This window comes from Lemur catta, chromosome 6 (genome assembly GCF_020740605.2).
Source record: "Lemur catta isolate mLemCat1 chromosome 6, mLemCat1.pri, whole genome shotgun sequence".
Lineage (NCBI taxonomy): Eukaryota > Metazoa > Chordata > Mammalia > Primates > Lemuridae > Lemur > Lemur catta.
The window spans coordinates 48,892,617-48,917,517 of NC_059133.1; the positions used below are offsets into that span (position 1 = coordinate 48,892,617).

A 24,901-nucleotide genomic window follows, 5' to 3' on the forward strand; every position below is an offset into this window, starting at 1 on the left:
GAATTTCCAAAGTGCAGAAACAGTTAACAGCTCACTGAGTTATATTCAACTTACAGGAGATTTTTCTTGTTCTGAGTTAGTTTTAACAGGGGAAACAAAATTATTTTTGGTAAGATTTCAATAATGAGAACATACCATTCCTATTAAGATTTAACAACGTAAATCAAGAAGCAGGAAAGCACTTGAAGAATGTCACTTATTCTGTGTTTTGTAACTATCGCATTTTGCATTTTCTAGAATCTTATATGAAGATAGTACCTGGTTTCTATTACTATAGACGAATTTGCATTTTTAGACTCTTATATAAAAATAGTATGTCCTGTTTTCTGTTCGTTTTCATTCGTGTCACATAATTATTTTGAGATCCATCTACGGTTTTACGTATCAATAGTTCCTTTTAATTGCAGAGCAGGATTTCATTATATGGATATATCACAATTTGTTTATCCATTTGGGTGTCGATGGGCACATGGGTTGTTCACAATTTTTTCTATTACAAATAACAGCATATGAACATTCGTGTACAACTTTTCACATGGATAAGTGCTTTCATTTCTCTTGAGTAAATACCTAGGTGTGGAATGAGTGGGTCTGATAGTAAATGTATGTTAAACTTTTTAAGAAACTGCCAGACCATTTTCTGAAGTGTTGTACTATATTACATTTGCAGAAACTGTATGAGAGTTTGGTATAGATCAGTCTTTTAAATTTTAACCATTGTAATACATGTATAGGGGTACCTCATTGTGGTTTTATAATCTTCATTTCTCTAATACTAACGATGTTGAGCATCTTTGTATATGCTTTATGAAAACTGTCTTTTTTGGTGAAGCATCTGTTCAAATCTTTTGCCTATTTTTTCCATTGGGTTTTATGTTTTCCTCAAAATGAGTTTTATGAGCTGTGTATACTGCATACAATTTTTTTATTAATTATGTGATTTGTAAATATTTTCTCCCACACTGTGGATTGTCTTTTCATTTTCTTAACAGTGTCATTTGAAGAAGCTTTTATTACTGATGAAATACAATTTATCAAAAAAAAACCAAATAAATAAATAAAAATCATCAGGCTGCAGTTGCCAGGGTAAAAAAAAAAAAACCCCAAAACAAAAAAAGAAATACAATTTATCAATTTTTTCCTTTTATTAATTGTGCTTTTTGTATCAGATCCAAGAAATCTTTGCCTAATACAGTATCACAAAGATTTTTTCCTATTTTTTTCCTGTTTTAGTTTTTATAATTAGGTCTATAATCCATCCACTGTATAGGGTGCCTTAAAGTTCAGTTTTTTTGCAAATAAATACCCAAATGCTAAAGCAGTATTTGTTTATCCTTTTGCTACCGAATTCCTATTGTATCTTTGTATAAAATCAAATTAACATATATAGAGATCTATTTCTGCACTCTCTTATCTGATCAATTGATCTATTTGTCTTTATGCCAATACTATACCGATTATTATAGATTTAAAATAAGTTATGAAATCAGATAGTTCTATAATTTTTTTTTAAAACATTCAAAGTTGTTTTGGCTTTCTATATCATTTGCATTTCCACATGAATTTTTGAATCAGCTTGTCAATTTCTATTAAAAAAACCTACCAGACCACTGAATATCCATCCACATGCAAAAGAATGAAATTAGACTGCTACCACATGTCATATATAAAAATCAATTTAAAATTGATCAAAGACATAAATATAACAACCAAAACTGTAAAACTCTTAGAAGGAAACACAGGTGTAAATCTCTGTGACCTTGGTTTCACAGCAGTGCTTTCTGACACCAAAAGCATGAGAAAAAAAATAGGTACACTGGATTTCATCAAAATTGAAAACTTTTAGTGTTTCAGAGGATAGCATCAAGAAAGTAAAAAGACAACCCACAGAGTGGGAGACAATTTTCACAAATCATGTATCTGATAAGTGTCCAGTATCCAGAATACATACAGAACTCTTAAAACATAACAATAAAAGGGCAAATAACCCAACTAAAAAAATGGGTACGGGATCTGAATAGACATTTCTCCAAAAAAGATATATAAGCACACAAAAAGATATTTACCATTAATCACCAGAGAAATGAGAGTTACAATCACAATGAGATATCACTCCACACCAAGATGGGAATAATAAAAAGGACAGATAATAACAAGTGATAGCACGCATGTGGAAAAATTGAAACCCTCATAACATTGCTAGCAACAATGTAAAATGATGCAACTACTTTGGAAAACGATCTCACAGATCCCCAAATAGTTAAACAATGGAGTTACTATATGATCCAACAACCACAGCTAGGTGTATACCCATGAGAAATGAAAATATACATCCACACAAAAACTTGTACATGAATGTTCACAGCAGCAATATTCATAAGAGCCAAAATGTGAAAATAACTCCATCAACTGATGAGTGGATAAATGTACTATATCCATTCAATAGAAAATCATTCATCCATAAAAAGAAATGAAGTACTCATTCATGCTACAACATGGATGAAATCTGAATACATTGTTCTGTCTTAAGTGGAAGAAGCCAAATATAAAAGAACACATATTGTGTGATTCCATTTATATGAAATGTCCAGAATAAGCAAACCCATAGAGACAGAAAGTAGATTAGTGTTGTCTAGGGCTGGAGTTGGTGGGAGGGAAAGAAAATAAGGTATGATTGCAAATGAAAATAAAGTTTCTTTCTTCAGTGATGAAAATGTGGAATTAGATGATGGTTGCACAACTTTGTGAATATACTAAAAACCACTGAGTTGTACAATGTAAGAGGATGAATTTATGGCATATGAATTCAATCTCAACATTTAGAAAGACTATTAGGAATCTGAATTAAAATTGTGTTGAATCTACAGATTAATTAGGGAGAAAAGGGCAATTTAACAATATTGAGTCTTCTGATCCACCAATATGATTTCTCTCTTTATTGAGGCTTTAATTTCTATCAGTGATGTTTGTAGTTTTCAGTGTACTGATCTTGTACTGATTTTGTCAGATTTATCCTTATGTATATTTTTGATGCTATCATACAATGTATTTTTAAAATTTCAGTTTGATAGCTCATTTTTAGTGTATATAATACAATAGATTTTTGATTTATGATCTTGTATCCTGATTTATGATCTTGTATCCTGTGAACTAAACTCATTTTGCTTCTGGTAGCTTTTTGGCTTTTCTGGACTCCACTGAATTTTCTACATATACATAGATAGTTGTCTATAAATAGACAGTTTTATTATTTCTTCCTGTACAATCTGTATGCCTTTTGCTCTTCTTGCCTTATTGCACTGGCTAGAACCTCAAGTACAATGTTGACCTAAGAGCTGAAAGCAACATTCTTTATTTTTTTCCTAATGTTCACAGCATCCAGTCTTTTAACATTGAGTATGTCACCTGTAGGTTTCTTATAGATGCCCATTACTGTTTTAGGAAGTTTTCTTCTATTTTACTCTTTTGTCTTACTTGATATAGTATCCTTTTTATATATATTTCTATATTATATATAAGATAATCAGAATTTTGGTTTGCTAAAATTCTGTTACTTCTTACATTTATTTTCATGAGGGATATTGGTGTAGTTTTCTTCTCTTGAAATGTCTCTGTCAGATTATGGTATCAAATTAATAATGGTTTCACAGTATGAGTTGAATCCCTCTCAATTTTCTGAAGAGTTTTTATAAAATTGGTATTATTTCTCCCTTAAATGTTTGATAGGACTTAGCAGTGGTACCATCTGAGTATGGAGTTTTCCTTGTGGAAAGTTTTAAACTACAAATTCATTTTTTAAAACTGATATAGGGCTATAAAGGTAATCTATTCTTTTGGAATGAGCTTTTATTGTATCTATCAAAAAATTTATCTTTTTGATATATTAATAATTTTCTGAATTTATTGGCATCAAGTTCATATTTCTTCACTGTCCTTTCAGTATGTGTAGATTCTGTATTGATGTTACCTTCTTGTGTTCCTGATTTTCTTGTGATGAGTTAACCTAGACATTTACCACTTTTATTGGTCGTCAAAAGCACACAGCCTTTGGTTTCATTGATTTTATCAATCTTTCTGTTTTCTATTTAATTTCTGATATTTATTATTTTGTTTCTTCTGCTTAAAGTAACTTTAAAGTAACCTTTTTTTTTTTTGAGACAGAGTCTCGCTTTGTTGCCTGGGGTAGAGTGAGTGCCCTGGTGTCAGCCTAGCTCACAGCAACTTCAAACTCCTGGGCTCAAGCAATCCTAATGCCTCAGCCTCCCGAGTAGCTGGGACTACAGGCATGCGCCACTATGCCTGGCTAATTTTTTCTATATTTTTATGTTGGCCAGATAATTTCTTTCTATTTTTAGTAGAGACGGGGTCTCGCTCTTGCTCAGGCTGGTCTCGAACTCCTGAGTTCAAATGATCCACCCGCCTCAGCCTCCCAAGTGCTAGGATTACAGGCGTGAGCCACCACGCTCTGCCCTTTAAAGTAACTTTTGCTAAAGTAGCTTTAATTTGTTCTTAGTTTTATACTTAAAATGGCAACCAAGGTCACTGATATGAGACCTTCCTTTTGTGTTTAGTACTATAAATCCCTATCACATAGTATTTGGCTGCCTTCCACAAACTTTGAAGTTTCTGTCTTCATTTTCACTTACTTTCTAATTTCCTTTGTGGATTCTTCATTGACCCATAGGTTATGCAGAAATGTGTTATTTATTTTCCACATATTTGAAGACTTTCCAGCTATCTTTGTGCTATTAACTACTGATTTATTCCACTGTGGTAAGAGAACATATTTTCTATGATTTGAATCCTTTTAACTTTATTGAGACAGGCTTTATGGGCCAGAATATGGTCTACCTTGGTAAATGTTCTATGTGTACACTTGAAGTGAATTTTTATTCTGCTGTTTTTCAGTGGAATGTTCTATAAATATCAATTAGGTCGAGTTGATTAACAGTGTTGTTCAAATCTTTCTTGGGTTTCATGAATCTGTATGTCCAATGCCATCCCAGATTGGAAAGTTTTGGCCATTATTTCTTTAAATAAGCTTTCTGCCCCTCTTTCTTTCCTCCTTCTGGAACTCCCATAATGTGCACATTGGTTCATTTGATGGTGTCCCATTAAGTTCCTTGGACTTCCTTTAGACTTTTTCATGCTTTTTATTCCTCTGACTGGATAATTTCAAATGACCTGTCTTTGAGTATGCCAATTATACTTGACCAACTCTACTGTTGAAATTTTTCAGTCATTGTATTTATCAGCTCCAAAATGTATTTGGTTTTTCTTTAAAATTTCTACTTCCTTGCTGATATTTTCATTTTTTTGATTTTCATTTTCCTGATTTTGTTTAGCTATGTTTTCTTGAAACTCAGTGTACTACTTTTTAAAGACAATTATTTCAAATTCTCTGTCAGGCAATTCATCTCCATTTCTTTAGGGTGTTTCTTAAAATCTATTTTGTTTCTTTGTGTCAGGTTTCCCTGATTCTTCAAGCTTCTGTAGCTTTGCATTGATTGGTGCCTGTGCAACTAAAGAAACAACCACCTATCCCAGTCTTTATGAACTGGCTTTGACAGGGAAATACCTTCACAAATCAGGCTGGCTAGAGATTCTGGAAGCCTCTCAAACTTTTTCTATAGGTGTGTCTTTTCTGTACTTGTGCATGTAGGTACTTAGAGGGATTTATTGGTTTCTGTGGGGTTTTTTTGTTTGTTTGTTTTCAGGAGTCCATAATTTCTTCCTCCCTCTGGTACCTTACTGTTATACCATGGACCAGAACACTGGAGGCATGCTTCACTCCTCTCCCTCCTCCCTGTAAAGAAACCTTGAGTTCTGCACCTTCTCCCAATTTTGCAGAGCTGTGCTGAATGTAGCAAATCGCCAGCCCCTTTTCCTTTATTCTTAACTGTCCTCACCAAACTATGCCAGTTCTATTAGCACCGAGTGAGGCAGGACAGAAATCAGCCCTTTGAGCAGTACACTTAAAGACTGAGACATCGAAGGCAGACTCTACTTCTCTTCCTCCTTCCTAGGAGAAAAGCCTCAGGTTCTGTGCCTTGTCCCAATACTGCAGAGCTATGGCAGCTTCGGCAAGCCACCAATCTCTTTTCCTTTGTTTTTAACTTCCCCAATTTAACTGAACTATGCAAGTTCCATTAGGTATAGTGAGGCAAGACAGAAATCTGCTCCTCAAGCAACACACTAAAAGGCCATGTTATCTCACTCCTCTCCTTTTCTTCTATGAAAGAAGCCTTGGGTTCTCAGATTTCTTTCAAATTCACAGAGCCTTCCAGCTATAGCAATCAACCTTTGTTAACTGCCTTCAGGCATCAGAACTATGCTGGTTTCATCAGCATCCCACTGAGGCAAAACGGAAACCAACCCTTTGAACAACACACTAAAAGGCTGGGCAGTTAGACACACGCTCTCCTCTCTTAATCTCAAACGGAGAGGTTCCGAGCTGTGATAATCTCTCTCAGTGCTAAGTTATGCAAGCTTGGAGGAGGGACTGATATGGGCAAAATGAAATTGTTCTTATTCATTTCAATGTAGTTATTCTGTTTTTTACTCATCTAGAGTAGAGACTTAACTGGATCCTGGGCTTCTCATAAAGATATGGTGATCCACATATCATTGTTAAGTCAGTTTCTGTGGGGGAACGAGGGCTGGGACTTCCTGTTCTGTAATTTTGCTGATGTCACTCCAGAACATATTTTTAAGTTATGCCATTAGATGGGTATGTAATTTAGGATTATTATGTTCTCTTGATGAACTGTCCCATCCCATGAATCATTATGAAGCGACTTTCTATCCCTGGTACTGTATTTTATTCGAAACTTAATGTCTGTCATTAATATAGCCACTCCAGCTTTCCTATGATAGTGTTAGCATGTGTATCAGTTTTTTACTGCTACATGCCACAGTACCATAGTGGCTTAAAACACCACCCATTTATTATCTCACAGTTCTGTGGGTCAGCAGTTCAAGTGGGCTCAAGTGGATTCTATGCTTAGGATTTCACAAGGCTGAAGTCAACATGTCAACTGTGCTGGGCTCTTATCCGAAGGCTCTGGGGAACAAAATGCTTCCAAACCCATTCATGTTATTAGCAGAATTCAGTTACTCATGGGTTGTGGCTGAGGGCCCTATTTCTTTACTGGTTGTCAGCCTAAGGCCTCTCTCTCTCTTCCTAGAGGCTGCCTGCCTTAGGTCTCATGTGATCCCTTCCAACTCCAAACTAGTAATGATGCAATGAATCCTTTCCATGCTTTGAAATTTCTGACTTCTTCTGCCACTAGTCAGAGAAAACTCTTTGCTTTTAAAGGGCAGGTGTGATTAGATTAAGCTCACCAGGATAATCTCCTTTTACCATGTAACATAACCATCAGAGTGATATCTCATCCTATTTACAGGTTCCACCCATACTCAAAGGGGACAGGATTATACAAGAGTTAGAGTCACTGGGGGTCAGTCTTAGAATTTTGCTTACCACAGCATGGTATTATCTTTTTTCCATCTCTTACTTTTAATCTATCTGTGTCTTTACATTTAAAATGAGTTTCTTATAGACAGTTAATAGTTGGGTCTTACTTTTTTTACCCAATCTATAGTTTTAATTGGGGTGTTTATATTTAATGTGATTATTCAGTGCTGCGTTTAAATCTACCATCTTATTATTTATTTTGTATTTGTCTCGTATTTTTTTGTTAACTTTTTTCCACTCTTTTCAGGGAGCTACCTTTCTTTGAAGATTAGTATTTCTTCTCATTGTGGGTCATATTTTCCTGCTTCTTTGCATGACAGGTATTATATGGTCAGATCTAAAATGTTATAAATTTATGTTGCTAGATTCTGGATATTTTTATATTCTTAAAAATACTCTTGAGTTTTGTTCTGAAATGCAGTTAAGCTACTTGGAAATGGTTTTATGTTTTCAGATTAGTGGGTCACAAATTAATTTCACACTATTATGGAGATAAAAATGTTCTCAGTGAATTATGAGGTTTTCCACTCTAGCTGCTGGGAAGATAAATTATTCCCAGTTTTATATCAGCCTTGATGATTATTTCCTATAATTTTTTTGGATGGTTCTTTCCCTGGCTTTGGGTAGCTTCTTCACATACAATGTGCTAAGCAACAGTCAACTGAAAACTTAAGACAGACCCTCTGGAGGTCTTTAAGTCTCTCTCTCAGAGCTGCCTGCTCCTCTCTGAAAACTCTATCAGCCTTGGTCTCTCCGGACTTCAAATCCTTTCTTCTCAACTAAGGGAGAGTGCAAGGATCTGCACGAGTTTCTCCTTCCTGTGCTGTATCTTGGAAACTCTTTCAGTGTAGTAAGCTGAAGGCAATCAGAGGGCTTACCTCATTTGTTTCCCATCTCTCAGGGATCACTGTTTTTTGTTGCCTGATATTCAGTGTTTTGAGAACTGCTATTTCATATATTTTGTCAGGGTTTTATTTAGTTCAGATGGGAGGGTAAATCCAGTCCCTGTTACTCCATCTTGGCCAGAAATGGACTTTCTGGTACTTATGTTTTATTCCCTTTAAATGTAGTGAAAGGTATAGAAGGACTGGCAAGTAGTGAAAGTTGTAGAAGGTTAATGCAAAAATCCAATAACATAAACATACATCAGTGTTCCTCAACTTTAAAAAAAGGATGTGTCCATTAGGAAAAACAATGTGATAACAGTATTTCCTCAAAATAATAAGAGAGTGCTTTCTAATTTATAATCTTCATTTAAATGTTTAATAACCCTTGTTTAATAAACCTTTATTACATTATAAATAAAAAACAAAATTTGTCATGATATAGAATAACTAGTTATAATAGGATAACCTAAGTTCATTAGGTCAAATCTAATAATGCAAAGACATTTCTAATTTATCAATTTATTTACATTAACATTTTCCACATTCAATCCATTGACATTTACATATTGAAATTTAACACATTTACAATTTGACTGAAGGAAGAAAATAATGACCTTTGAGAAGTCCAGAGTTATCAATGGGTCCAGGATATACATTTTGATCTCCCATCTGGTATTTGTCCCAACTGTCAAAGCCAACATATTTTTTCCACTGTTTGAACCATCGACTATCAACTAGGTACCTAGAAAAGAAAAGAAATCACTTAAAATACCTGGAAATACAGGAACAGCAGAAGAGCTATCTATTTTTGATATTTCATTTTATATTAAAGCACGTATCTACTTCAAAGGATTATTGAGAAGAACTATAATGCCATTTAGTATTTCAAAGAAAAATACTTCATTTGTATAAAGTATTCTTTCTATGGTTCTATAAATATCTACTACTTGAGGACAAGTACTGACGTAATTTAAAAAAAAAAAATCCACAACAACACTTTTAAAAACATGCAGGTGATGGGTCTTCAAGAAAATACTTTTCTTTACTTTTTTTTTTTGAGACAGGGTTTCGCTCTGTTGCCCTGGCTAGAGTGCACTGGCATCACCATAGCACACAGCAACCTTAAATTCCTGGGCTCAAGCAATCTTCCTGCTCAGCCTCCCAAGCAGCTGGGACTACAAGTGCAAGCCACCACACCTGGCTAATTTTTCTATTTTTTTTGTAGAGACAAGTCTCGCTCTTGCTCAGGCTAGTCACGAACTCCTGGCCTCAAGCAATCCTCCCACCTTGGCCTCACAAGTGCTAGGATTACAGGTGTGAGCCACTGTGCCTGGCCAAGGAAATACTTTTCAATTGAACAAAATTCAAATAATTGTAAGGATCAATCAAAACAAATTTTAAAATGCAAGGTGGTAAAATAGAAAAAAATTTAAAAATTATCTTTTTCAAGAAACTTGCAAAACAGTATATTAATTTTATGTACTTAACTTGTGTGGTGTTTTTTTTTTTTTGAGGGAAGAGAAGTTGGTTATTAATGGTTTGCAAGGTTAATTATAATAATTATAATCAAACTGAAAAAAAAAAACCTTAAAAATAACTAAGCTTCTTTACCAACAGAAGTTAATAACAATACCATCTCTGTTCCTCATACGGTAGTGAAATCTGCTGGGGCAAGCAGGGTTGGTTTTTGAATGATTTCAGAAGTGTGATACACTGAGCACTATAAGCATTACAGAAACTACATTCATCTCATTTTCAACTACCTAGAATTAGCTTCTGATCATTAGTGACAGAAAACGTAAAATAAGTGTCACTAGTAAAGAAAGCATTAAAAAAATAAACCTAAAAAACATTACAAATTTATTCTGACTATAATATACCTACTATGAAATAATGCTTTGCCACTGGCTCATAATTATTTTAAATTCTTTTCCAGAAACATTTCTTACACATTTAATCAGGTTCGATCACAAACAAAATGAAAAGTAAAGGTTAATAAGATCTTTAATGCTCATGTGTGTAATGATACAGGTAGCAAATTTTTCTTAGGAAATCATCATTCTAATGTTTCTCGGCATACCACATATAGCATTATAAGAATAAAAACCCATAGTTATGTCTGAAAATAGCAAAGGAAAGGCACCAACCTAACAAAACCTCATAATTCTTAAAGAATATTCATGAGCAGTTTAATTCTCTAAAAATGGGTATGCAGAATTATCTATGTACCAGTACACCAAACCCACTGTCAGGGTTATGCAACTTAAAGCCTCCACACTGTGGAGTTCAAAGATTTGTGAGAAAAGAAGAATTGAGGGACTAAGTCTTAAGAAAACCTTGTTTTTTAAAATAAATATAGACTGCTTTCTTTGCAAACAAATGTCATACTAAGATATAGTTCTCCTATTCTCATTCATCTAAGTGTCTATTATTGTTCTAATTTCACAGTGTTTTGATTACCTTATTCTTGATATTTTTAGGGCAAGTTCCTCCAGCTTGTTGTTCTTACAAATTGTCTTAGCTACCCTTGGCCATTTGCTTTTTGATATACATTTTAGAAACAGTTTATCAGCTTCCACAAAAAAAAGCCTATTAAGATTTTGATTGGAATTGCATTAAACTTACAAATTAATTTGGGGAAAATAGCCATCTTTACAAAACTAAGTCTTCTCATCCACAGCCATGGCATATGTCTCCATTAGTCAAGTTAAAGTCTTTCAATAAATTTTATCATTTTTTGTCATAAACATCAAACTTATTTTGCTAGAGTCATTACTAGGAATTTCATAGTTTTTCTATGTGAAATTTTGTATCTTTTCCAATCAATTACATTTTATAACTTTGTAGTTGATGCATAGAAATGATTAATTTTTTAAAGTGATTAATCTTACGTTCACTAGCCCCCTGAATTTTTTTTTTTTTTTTTTTGAGACAGAGTGTCACTTTGTTGCCCTGGCTAGAGTGAGTGCCGTGGCGTCAGCCTAGCTCACAGCAACCTCAAACTCTTGGGCTTAAGCGATCCTACTGCCTCAGCTTCCCGAGTAGCTGGGACTACAGGCATGCGCCACCATGCCCGGCTAATTTTTTATATATATATTTTAGTTGGCCAGCTAATTTCTTTCTATTTTTGGTAGAGACGGGGGTCTCGCTCTTGCTCAGGCTGGTCTCGAACTCCTGACCTTGAGCGATCCACCCGCCTCGGCCTCCCAGAGTGCTAGGATTACAGGTGCGAGCCACCGCGCCCCCCCCACCCCCCGAATTCTTAATAGTTCTATTCGGTTGTAGATTCCCTTGGATTTTTCTATGTAAAAAATCATATTGTTGCTGCAAATAATGTGTTTTATCTTTTCCTTTATAATTCTATTCCTATTTTTCTTGTCTAATCACTTGCTAGGACTTCTAAAATGATGTAGATAAAGAGTTAGCAAACATTTTTGTCTTGATTTTAATGGGAATAGCTAAAGTTCCACCATTAGGTAGATTTTGATAAATACTGTTTATGAATTTGCTATAGGTTTTTGATAAATACTGCTTATTAGAGAGGTTCCCTTTCATTCAACATTTCTTTAGACTATCAAGACTAAGTGTTGACAGTGACAAAAATTTTCTGCACTTACAAAACGTTTCTCTAGTACTATGCTGAACAAAACTAGGGTAGTTTTTCTTCTACTACTTTCCAAGAAAGTAGTTTGTAAGGACAGGGATTATCTATTCCTTGATGATTTGGTAATACCTGTATGAAAAACTATTATGGGCCGGGCGCGGTGGCTCACACCTGTAATCCTAGCACTCTGGGAGGCCGAGGCGGGCGGATCGTTTGAGCTCAGGAGTTCGAGACCAGCCTGAGCAACAGCGAGACCCCGTCTCTAATAAAAATAGAAAGAAATTAGCCAAACAACTAAAATATATGCAAAAAAAATTAGCCGGGCATGGTGGTGCATGCCTGTAGTCCCAGCTACTCGGGAGGCTGAGGTAGAAGGATCACCCGAGCCCAGGAGTTTAAGGTTGCTGTGAGCTAGGCTGATGCCAGGGCACTCTAGCCCGGGGAACAGAGTGAGACTCTGTCTCAAAAAAAAAAAAAAACAAAACAAAAAAACAAAAAAAAACTATTGTGGAGTCTAATATCACTTGGGAGAGTAGATTTTCATTTCCAGTTAATTTTCTTAGTTACTGGCTTTTGCCTTTAAAATGAAAATGCAGAATTCTCAATTAGTTTTCTTAAGTAGTAATGGTATATGCATTAAAAATAGAAATATGGACTTGAGATTAAATTAACACTATAATTACATATGTCATTTGTAAAACTTACATTAAAAACTGTTTATGGAATAGTATCTAAATTCTATTTTTATTTACTTAAGAGATATTTTTATTTTTATTTTTTTAAGAGATATTTTTAAAACATAGAATTTTATCTTCCAAAGTGCTTAATAATTCCTTTACAGTTATACAGTAATCCCCCTGTATTCGTGGTTTATTCATGGTTTTGCTCTCCATGGGTTCAGTCATCTGTGGGTTCAGTTACCCATGGTCAACTGTGGCCCCAAAATATTATATCACTACTCTTATGCTTTGGGGATATTGTATTATTTTTTTATTTCAGAATATTACAGGGGTACAAACACTTTGGTTACATAAATTGACCTTGCACCGCCCGAGTCAGAGCTACAAGTGTGCCCACCCTGCAGAAAGCATGCACCACACTCATTAGGTGTGAATTTACCCATCCCCTCCTCCCTGCTCCACCTGCTTGACACTGATGAATGTAATTTCTGTATGTGCATATGTGTTGATCGATTAGTACCAATTTAATGGTGAGTATGTGTAGTGTTTGTTTTTCCATTCTTATGATACTTCACTTCGAAGAATGGGCTCCAGCTCTGTCTAGGATAATACAAGAGGTAGTTCACCTTTTTTTTTGGCTGAGTAGTACTACTACTCCATAATATACATATACCACATTTTATTAATCCACTCATATATTGATGGGCACTTGGGTTGTTTCTACATCTTTGCAATTGCAAATTGTGCTGCCATAAACATTTGAGTGCAGATATCTTTATTATAGAATGTCTTTTATTCCTTTGGGTAAATACCCAGTAGTGAGATTGCTGGATCAAATGGTAGTTCTACTTTTAGTTCCTTGAGGGTTCTCCATATTACTTTCCATAGAGGTTGTACCAGTTTGCAGTCCCACCAGCAGTGTATGAGTGTTCCTATCTCTCTACATCCACGCCAACATTTACTGTTTTGGAACTTTTTGCTAAAAGCCATTCTCACTGGAGTTAAGTGATAATCTCATTGCGGTTTTGATTTGCATTTCCCTGATGATTAGAGATGTTGAGCATTTTTTCATATGTTTGTAGGCCATTAGTCTATCTTCTTTTGAAAAGTTTCATTAAGTAAAATAAAGGTTACTAGAACTTATGCACTGTGATACCTTGACAGTTGATCTGATAACCAAAATGCCTACTAAGTGACTAAAGACAATCTGGATGGGACAGCACAAAATTTCATTACGCTACTCAGAACAGTATGTAATTTAATACTGATGAATTGTTTATTTCTGAAATCTTCCATTTACATCACAATGCCTACATCATTTACCTCACTTCATCTCAGCACACAGGCATTTTATCATTTTATATCATTACCAAAAGAAGTGTGAGTACAGCACAATAAAATATTGACACTGCATTTTTATAACTTTTATTATAGTGTGTTCTTATAACTGTTCTATTTTATTATTAGTTATTGCTTTCTGTGCCTAATTTACAAGTTAAGCTTTATCACAGGTGTGTATGTATAGGAAAAACAGTATATATAAGGTTTGGTACTATCTGTAGTTTCAGGAATCCCCTGGGGTTCTTGGAACATATCCCCCACCATTAAGGGGGGACTACTGTACTGAATGAAGATTTGTGCTTGGTAGTATTCATCAGCTGTCACATGTTTCTAGATCTCTCTTTCCTAGATCTTGAAGTGTCTTCTTTCTATATAATGACACTATTATGACAGGGGACTTTCCCATTTGATGATATTTAATGCTTTCAACACTACCTTCAGTTGAAAAAGGGCATTATATTTCTATTATATGCCATCTATATCTAATTTATAGAATTTGTGGTAATGAATCATCAGGGAAATAGAAAAATAGGAGCATCTATTCCAGAAATAATGTACAGTCTTGTAGGTATGTCTAAGAAAGACAAGATTAGATGACGTGGATAAATGAAAAGATTTTATTTCAAGACATTTATGTAGATCTGCTGTACTTTAAAAACTCTAGTCCTAAATCTACGAAATCTGCCCAAATCCCCCAATGTTCCTCAATTTGAATTGATAAAAGCCTAGGACAGAATCAATAGAACACAAAAACTACAAATAAGTGAACAAAGACCTGAATTTATACATTCCGAACAGCACTCAATGCTTGGTATACTATTAGGGTCCAGATGGGCCCAATTGTAGCTTTTGAGTTTCTTTTTTGAATAGTTGTGACTATTCATAAAGAGTACTATTTCATGGCTTTTATTCTTAGACCTCTAAGATTAAAAGTCATGAAATATTAATCTTTACGAATAGTTATAACTACAATTCCAGGATGACATCTAAAATCCTTAACATTGTCTAAATGGTTTTGCATGATCTGCCCCATCTACCTCTCTAGTCTCAGCTGGTATCATTTTTCTTTAGGTTCAGATCCAGTTACACGAGCCTTCTTTCAGTTCCTTGACACATCATTTTCTTGCCTCATGGGCCCTACTGCCTACAATATTCTCCGATTCTCTGAATGTTTATGCCCCCACATCCCAAAATTCATATATTAAAGTCCTAACCCCTCAGGCGATGGTATTTGGGAGGTCATTAGGGTACAGCCCTCATGAATGGGATTTGTGCCTTTACAATAGAAACCCCGAGAGACACCTCATGCCTTCCGCCATAGGAAGACATAGCTAGAAGGTGCCATCTATGAACCAGAAAGCAGGCCCTCACCAGACACAGAATCTGCCAGTGCTTAGCCATCTTGGACTTCCCAGCCTCCAGAACTATGATAAATAAATTTTTGTTGTTTTAAAGTCACTTACTGGTACTTTGTTACAGTAGCTCAAATGGACTAAGACATGCAGTTAACTTCTATAAACTTTCATGTATCAGCCAAAATGTCACTGTCTCAGGGAATCCTTCCATAAACCTCTCCCTACTTCCTCCCTGGCACTTCCCAGACAGTCTGGAAGAAGAAAAACATGATGGCAATCTCAAATCTCCTAGATGCCAAGACTCTTAATTAAGTTATAGAAATTACTTTTAATAACAAAACTACTAACACTGGGTTTTTTACTCTTGAGCCAGGTGCATACCTCTAAACACTAATATGTTGGCTCATTTACTCCTTCAGCTACCCAATGAACTAGGTACTATTATCATAATTTCATAGGCACACAGAAATTAACTTGCACAAGGTTACAAAGTGCCAAAGCTGTGATTAAGAAAATGTGATACTGGCATAGAAATAGCACAAGAAAACTCCCAAACAAACAAAAAACCAAAATGAAGCTAGGCATAATGGCATGTGCCTATAATCCTAGCTACTCCGGAGACTGAGGCAGAAGGCTCACTTGAGCCCAGGAGTTTAAGATCAGCCTGGGCAACATAGCAAGATGTCATCTCAAAAAAAAAAAAAAAAAGAAAGAAAGGAAGAAAGGAAAGAAAGGGAAGAAAAGAAACAAAGACAACAGAAAAGAAATAAGAACCAGACTCACATATATGTAGAGATATGGTATGTGTTCAACAGCATCATCACAAACTAGTGGGGGAAAATGGATTATTCTACAAAAGTACTGGGACAACTGACCAAGAATGTGGGAAAAAATTAATTACAGCTCTACCTCACATACGCAGTCAGTTCTGCTCTAATGCTTGTTTTGAAAACTTGAATGTGTGTTACAACACAACTGATGTATGAGGCAAATCAAAGCCACAATGAGATATCACTTCACACCTGTTAGGATGGCTATTACTAAAAAAGCAAAAGATAACAAGTGTTGGTGATGATGTGGAGAAATTGGAACCCTTGTATTAGAACTCAACACTATTGGGTAGGAATGTAAAATGATACATCAGCTATGGAAAACAGTATGGAGGTTCCTCAAAAAATTAAAAATAAAACTACCATATCATCCAGCAATCCCACCTCTGAGTATATGTCCAAAAGAATTGAAATCAAGATCTTGAAGAGATACATGCACTCTCATGTTCACTTTAACAATATTCACAATAGTCAAGATGGAGAAACAACCTAAATGTACATTGATAGATGAACTGATAAAAAAATATGGTATACATACACAAATACTATTCAGCCTGAAAAAAAAAGGAGGAAATCCTGTCATACACAGCAACATGGATGAACCTGGAGGACATTATGCTAAATGAAATAAACCAGTCACAGAAAGACAAATACTGCATGATTTCACTTATATGAGCTACCGAAAATAATCATACTCATAGAAAGTAGAATTGTGGTTGCCAGGGTTTGGGTGGGTTGGGGAGAAATAACGAGTTGATGTTCAGTGGATTATAAAGTTTCTATAACGCAACATGAATAAGTTCTAGAGATATTTTGTACAACATTGTGCCTATAGTTAACAATATTATAGTGTGCACTTAAGAATTTAAGAGGGCAGATCATGTGTTAAGTGTTCTTACTACAATAAAAAAAACTGATACAGATAGTCCCAACTTAGGATGGTGTGGTTTATGATTTTTGAACTTTATGATGGTGTCAAAATGATACACATTAGGTAAAACTGTACTTCAAGTACCCATACATTGATTCTGTTTTTTACTTTCAGCACCGTATTCATAAATTACATGAGATATTCAACACTTTATTATATAACAGGCTTTGTGTTAGACGATTTTGCCCAACTGTAGACTAATGTTAAGTGTTCCGAGCATGTTTAAGGTAGGCTAGGCTAGGCTATGATGTTTGGTAGGTTAGGTGCATTAAACGCATTTTTGATTTATGATATTTTCAACTTTTGATGGATTTATCAGGCTGTAACCCCATTGTAAGTGGAGGAGCTTCTGTATACCTTCTTGCGCCATGTAACAATATTTTGGTCAACAATAAATATATATATAAAATGGTGGTCCCATAAGATTATAATAGAGCTGAAAAATTCTTATTGCCTAATGACATCATAGCCACTGTAACATTATAGCATAATACAGTACTCATCTGTTTATGGTATGGTGTAAAAAAACCTACTAAGCTGCCAATAGCATACACACAATTCCATACAGTATATATAATACTTAATAAATGATTATGCATATATTTGCTATACTATACTTTTTATCATTATTTTAGAGTGTACCCCTTCTACTTATATATCAAAAAGTTTACTGTAAAAGAGCCTCAGGCAGGTCCTTTAGGAGGTATTCCAGAAGGCACTGTTATCATGGAAGATGACAGCTCCATGCATGTTATTGTCCTTGAAGACCTTCCAGTGAGAGATGTGGAGGTGTGAGACAGTGATATTGATGATCCTAACCCTGTGTATTCCTAGGCTAATATATGGGCTCGTATCTTAGTTTTTACCAAGAAAGTTTAAAAAGCAAAAAATAAATAAATAAATAACTTTAAAAATAGAAAAAAGCTTACAAAATAAGGATGTAAAGAAAATATTTTTGTACAGTTGTACAATGTGTTTGTATTTTAAACCACGTGTTTCCACAAAAGAGTCAAAAAGTTTTAAAAAATTAGTAAGTTTCTAATGTAAAAACATTATAGTAAGCTAAGGTTAATTTATTATAAAGAAAAATATTTTTTAATAAAATTAGTGTAGCCTAAGTATACAGTATTTATAAAGTCTATATTAGAGTATAGTAATGTCCTAAGCCCTCACCTTCACTCACCCCTCACTCACTGACTCACCTGGAGCAACTTCCAGTCCTGGAAGCTCCATTTATGGTAAGTAAGTGTCCCATACAGGTATACCATTACTTATCTTTTATACCATATTTTTAGTGTACCTTTTCTGTTTAGACATGTTTAGATACACAATTACCACTGTGGTACAATCACCTACAGTATACAATACAGTAATATCCTGTACAGGTTTGCAGCCTAGGAGCAATAGGCTAGATCATGCAGCCTAGGTGTGTAGTAGGCTCTACCATCTAGGTTTAAATACACTCTATGATGCTTGCACAATGAAATTGCCTAATGATGCATTTCTCAGATCACATCACTGTCATTAAGTGACAAGTGACTGTATTAGGAAACAATTTGAATATAACATAAATTACAGTGTATATTTAAGCACCATTTCTTCCACAAGTAGGGCCACAACTAGGTGAGACAAGTGAGATGTTTAGGGACCCTGAAAGTCAATGTTTGCTTAAATTTTATGCCTCAGGTGCCTTACCCTACCTAGTTCCAACTCTGAAAGAAACGCTAGGTGAACATAGAAAACTACCCACCTAAGTGACCAGCATAGGAATGCACGACACACACAATTCAGACATCTACCGAAATTCACCATGTATGTTATGAGCCACACCCTCCACATCTGCTGTTAAAACTTCCTGGCAGATTTCAGATAATCTCCATGTACTACTTCACAATAACTCACAAGCTGCAACCCTCCTGAATCCCACTTCCATAAGCAAACTTCATCTTTTTCAAGATAAAATGTTGTATTTATTGTGGCACTTATATATTTCTTAACCATTTAAAACATGTAAAACCATGCTACCATTTTTTGGGGTATCTTTTTAAAAAATGTGTCACTGGAAAAGTTGTTGAGTGTTGTACCCCAATCCCATTTTTTCCCATATGCCCTGTGGTTTTTACTGTGCCATTTTTGCATAGCATGGTGATTTTTAAGAACACATGCTGTGTTACGGCAGACCTAACTATAGAAAAATAAATTAAAGATGAATTTAAAAGTAAACGTGAAAAGCAAAAGTACAAATTTTTAAAAAGATACATAAGAAAATCTTTGTTACCTTAAAATGTAGGAAGAGTTAAGACAAAAAGCAACAAATCTTAAAGAAATCGGTTGATAAACTTGCCAAGATTAAAATTAAAAGCTTCTGTTCAACAAAAACTACCAAGAGAGAAGATACAGACCAGGGAAGATACTTATACTGCATATAATCAACAAAGGACTAGAATACATGAAAAACTCCCTTAAATTAAAGAAACAAAAGAATAACACGCAAGTGACAGAACAGGAAATCAGAATAGCCTCTATACATGAGGAGATGCTTAACCTCATTAGCAACAAGGAAAATGCAAATAAATACCACAAAGAGATATCATATCATTCCCATAAAACTGGTGGACACACAAGCACATGCACATGTGTCAACAATATTAAATGTGGAGATGTGTAGTAACAGGAATTCTCATACTTCAAAAGGGTTGGGGTAGGGTACACAAGAATCCTTACTTTGGCAAATAATTTGGCAATGTCTATTAAAGATGAAGATGTGCAAACCATATAATCATGTATTGGCATTCTTAAGTTCTAACCTACATAAACTCTTGCACATTTTCACAAGAATAAAACTATAAGAATATTTACTGCAGCATAATTTGGAAGAACGAAAATTGAAAAGATCTCCTATATTATTCATACAATGAAATACTACGCAAAAATTGAAATTAAAAATAAATGTATCAACATGGATAAATCTCAAAACTACACTGAATGAAAAAAGGAAGCTGCAAAAGCATGCATGCAATATAATACAAGTATATTAAGATAACATGAATATGCACACACAGTGTAACTACAGAAAATTTTAAAACATGCCACAGATACTTTATATTATTTACAGATCCATGCATATGTAGTAAAAGTATAAAAAGAATTATAAAGTTCAATTTCAGAATAGTGGCTGCCTAAGCAAGGGAGAGAAGAGGATGGCATTAGGAAAACATACAGGGAGATTCAACTGTGTTTGTAATGCTTTATTTTTTTAACAACCCCACTGTAAGTTGCACCACATAAGAATACTTTGGTCAACAACAGGCTATATATATAATGGTGGTCCCGTAAGATTAAAACAGAGCTGAAAAATTCGTATTGCCTAGTGAAGTCATAGCCATTGTAACACTGTAACATTGTAGAAGGCAGTACTCGTGTTTATGGTGATGCTGGTGTGAACAAACCTACTGTGCTGCCAGTAGCACAGCACATACAATACTTAATAATAATAGTAATAAATGACTATGTATATATTTGCTATACTTTTTACTGTTATTTTAGAGTGCACTCCTTATACTTACATAAAAAAAAAGTTAACTGTAAAAGTGCCTCAGGCAGGTCCTTCAGGAGTTATTCCAGAAGGCACTGTTATCATAGAAGATAACAACTTTGTTTTATTTTTTCTTATACTCTTCTGTCTTCTTGAAATATTACATTAAATATGAGTATATGTTTTCTGTTAATATAAAATAACAGGTTCATGTATATATACATCTTCTTCATATATATGCACATAGAATGAAGTACAGTCAAAAGAATAGACAAAGAGTAATGTGGAGGCTAGCAAAACTGAGTGTTTGTTTTGGTTTTTTTTTTTGAGACAGTCTCGCTTTGTTGCCTTGGCTAGAGTGAGTGCCGTGGCATCAGCCTAGCTCACAGCAAGCTCAAACTTCTGGGCTCAAGCAATCCTCCTGCCTCAGCCTCCTGAGTAGCTGGGACTATAGGCGCTCACCACCATGCCCGGCTAATTTTTTGTTTTTATTTTTAGTTGCCCAGCTAATTTTTTCCATTTTTAGTAGAGACAAGGTCTCACTCTTGCTCAGGCTGGTCCCGAACTCCTGACCTCCAGCTATCCTCCCACTTCGGCCTCCCAGAGTGCTAGAATTACAGGCATGAGCCATAGTGCCTGATCAAAACTGAGTGTTAAAATGATAGTCAACCAAAATAATTATAAATACAGTTTAGTTTTTTTAACTGGGATAAAAACATATACACAAAATGCACAGGATGCATACAGTTTTAGTTGACTACTATTTGCTTTTAAAAGAAATTTATTTTATATTATCTTTTGTATTTCTAGTTTTTCCAAACAGATGAACTTACATTAGATTTTAATAAAAAATCTACATAAGCTTTGAAGAATTTCTTTGGAGCAGCATAATTTATTTGTGATCATTTCTAAATTTACCAAAATATGATTCTGATATACAGTATGTATTCATTCTTGAGAAATTATTTCCTCTCGTACCTAGAGTAATCAGTAAATAAGCCAGAAAAATTAAAATGATAGGATGACAGACAAAAAGAAAAGCACATAAAGTACAGATTATTACCCTTGATATTTTGGAAGATAATATAAGCAAAACAATTAAAAAATCCTAAAATTGACATATTACTAATTTGAAGATGATCAAACTTTAGTGCCAAATACTACATTAAGCTATAGGCTTGCAAACATCTAAAATTGATCTAAATACTAATGTGCAAACATCTAGAATAGTCCAATGAACAGAGTAGTAAATAATTGCTTTATGATGAACAAATTTAAATTTCTTGTACAAAGTTCTGAATACTGAGACATATGACTGTGTTCCTATATGAAAAGTTATTAAGTAAATGTACCGATTTATGATCTAGAAGATCACTTTATGATTGAAGCTTCTGCCTGGGGCTTAATCACTATCATTTCCCCATTTCAGTGAGTTATAAAGGATTTTATGAAGGTGTCTCATACTTGGTCATTACCCATGATGTTGACACACTAGTACATCAATATGAAAATATTTTTATCATAATATTAATATTATTTGGGTTAAAATTACTAAAGAAAATCTCATGAAGATTAAAGATCTGTGGTATTCAATCTCTCAAACCCTTCAAATATGACCTGCAATCCTCCAGCATGTCTATAACATAGCTTTCTCGATTCCCAGTAATTATTTCAAAACTTTGTTCCAGTCTCACCAAGTTTCTAAACCCATTAGGTTGAACAGACAACCTTGCTACCTACTTTACAAGGAGGTTAGAAGCCTCAACTTTCTGTTCAACTCTATTGCACCATCTCCATTAGGTTCAAAAGACAACCTTGATACTTATTTTACAAGGAGGTTAGAAGCCTCAACTTTCTGTCCAACTCTATTGCACCATACCTTAACCTTACCTGATTCTCTTATACATCAGTGGAGGAAGTAACCCACCTTACATCCCAAGCCAGTAATTTTGGATCTAATTAATTTCCTTCTGCCTCCTTGAATACTGTCCCCCTGGACAGCTACTACCCCCTTGTTTCTCTCTCTTCTGGCTTTTTCCACTCAGCATATAAACAGAGACCAGTCTTTTTCCCCCTCTCCTTTTCTCCCCTCCTCTATTCCCATTTTTCTGACTTGACCTTACAGTCAAGCTTCTACTTCTTCAACTCTCATTTACTCTCCAACCTAGTGCAACAGGTCTTCCCTACCCCAATGGGCCCTCACAAAGTCACCAATGACCACCTTAACAAATCCAATAGATCCAAAATTTTATGTACTTATTAATCCTTTAAAAATATAGTCTCTGTGATTCTACTTTTTTTCGGGGGGGGGGGGGGCGGGAGGCAGCGCTCTAATTTTTTTTTTACAATCCTCTTTTTAAATGTTAGTATTACACAGAACTGGTCTCTGATTTCTTCTTTCACTGTTTGTATTCTCCTATAATTATATAATTCATACAAATAATTCCAAAATCTGCGTCCTAGTGCCAGTCCTCAAGTTCTTGAATCATATTTCCAGTTCCAACTAGTCAACGTCTTCTTGGATTTTTCATAGATACCTCAACCTTGAGTCATTTATCATCTTCACCTCTATATTTATTTATTCTCTAGTATTCCTGTAATAAATGACTTCATCAGTAATTTAATTTCCCAAGCCAGAAACCAGAATATTATCTTATATTCCTCCCTCCAGAATATTAAGTAACCAAGTATCTTAAGAATATTTAAGTCTGTCCCTCTCCTCTTCATTCTCAGAAAAGTACTTTATTTCTCTGTACCTCCCCGTCTCCACCATTCTTAGTGGCATTAGGTTACTGTAATAGCTGCCTGACTTGTCTCTCTGCTTTACGTTTTGCTTGCTTACAATTTGACCTCAATTCTGCTGTCAGACATTTTAGAAACACAAATATGATATCACTCCTGTGTACATTAAAATCTTAATACCTGCATAACAGAATATAACTGCTTTAGATTTACATCAGGTTTTTGTACAAAGTGTTTTTACATTAATTTATTGTTAGAGCAATCCTTTATTTTTCTTCCTTTTGTATTTAATTGAAGGGAGGAAACCAAAACTCTGAGAGGTTATATGACTTAACAAGGTCACACAACAGTACTCAGTGGCGATGCAGAGCCCAGGACTCTCTAGCTTTCAAATGCTGAAGTTCAGTCTTCTTTTCACTACATTAAACTTTATTTTAAATTCCATTTATTTAACAAAGAACTAAATATATAACAGATGCTTAGTAAAATCATATACCACATTCCCTCTTTATGAAATAGTAAGGGTTCCTTTTTAAAAGTGAGGTAGCAGAGGATAAGATAATGTTATTACTAAGCTACAAGAACTGAAACACTTATTTAAAAGACAAATTTGAACAATTTATATCCATTTTATTTATTAAGAAAATGAGTATTTTCAAAGTGGGACAGCTTTGGTAAATGTTAAATCTTTGCCTATCAGGAACTTAATACAAAAAAAGCCTTAGTGCCCACACTATGCCTATCTGAGTCATATTTTCACATCAATCAAGATCGCACATACACAAAAACACCACCTTTCTTTTAAGAAGTTTTCTACAGTATGTACGGGTAAACACTGAATTGTGGATGAATTTTTCACACCCAATCTCAACTTGTTTCCATGTTTCATTATATATTTTCTTATCTCCTAAATCAAACTTGAGTAGATATGAATTCTAAATTTACTACAGAAAAAGTATTACATTAAAATTCTATTTCCAACATTACTTGCTGTGAAGTCTTAGAAAAGTTACTCAGCAATAAAACACTTAGATTGTTCATCTTAGAAATGGGAATTCACTCATTCAAAAAATACTGGAGGTCTACTATGTATGTACTATTCCATATGAATAACGTGGTTAGCAAAATAGCCAAAAGTCCCTATGTTCATGGAATTTAGAGTCCAGTGGAGAAGAACAACTAAGTAATCAAGACAGACAGCAAAATATTGTGGTGGGAGCTATGAAAGCATATAATGGTGGCCATATTTAGAATAAAGGAAAATCTTTCTGAAAAAGTAACTCTGAATAGGAGTTACTCCAAGAAGAGTAAGAAGAAAAACTATCTAAACAGATAAAACAGCATATGCCAAGGCCAGAAGGACTTTGGGAATTCTGTGTGTTGGAGGAATTGACTAAACGAAGTTGGAGTTTATGATAAGGAGAGGAGAAATGCTAGGTAAGACTGGAGGGAAGGCTGACATACTCCAGTCTTATCTAGTATTAGTAGACAAATAGTGCCTTTAAGGCAATGATAAGGA

At 34.7% G+C, this 24,901-nt stretch overlaps 1 protein-coding gene across 4 annotated transcripts in view; it reads right to left on the minus strand.

Annotated features, from left to right (window-relative positions):
* The window catches only part of USP15 (ubiquitin specific peptidase 15), a 128,737-nt gene that overhangs the window by 94,432 nt on the left and 9,404 nt on the right, over nucleotides 1–24,901 (minus strand). For all 4 annotated transcript variants that reach the window (XR_006735766.1, XM_045553459.1, XM_045553458.1 and 1 more), the window contains exon 2: nucleotides 8,979–9,106. Coding sequence is in view for 3 of the 4 variants with exons in the window: in XM_045553459.1 (XP_045409415.1) it covers nucleotides 8,979–9,106 (128 nt within the window). In the remaining variant the exon portion in view is untranslated. The remainder of the gene's footprint in view (nucleotides 1–8,978; nucleotides 9,107–24,901) is intronic.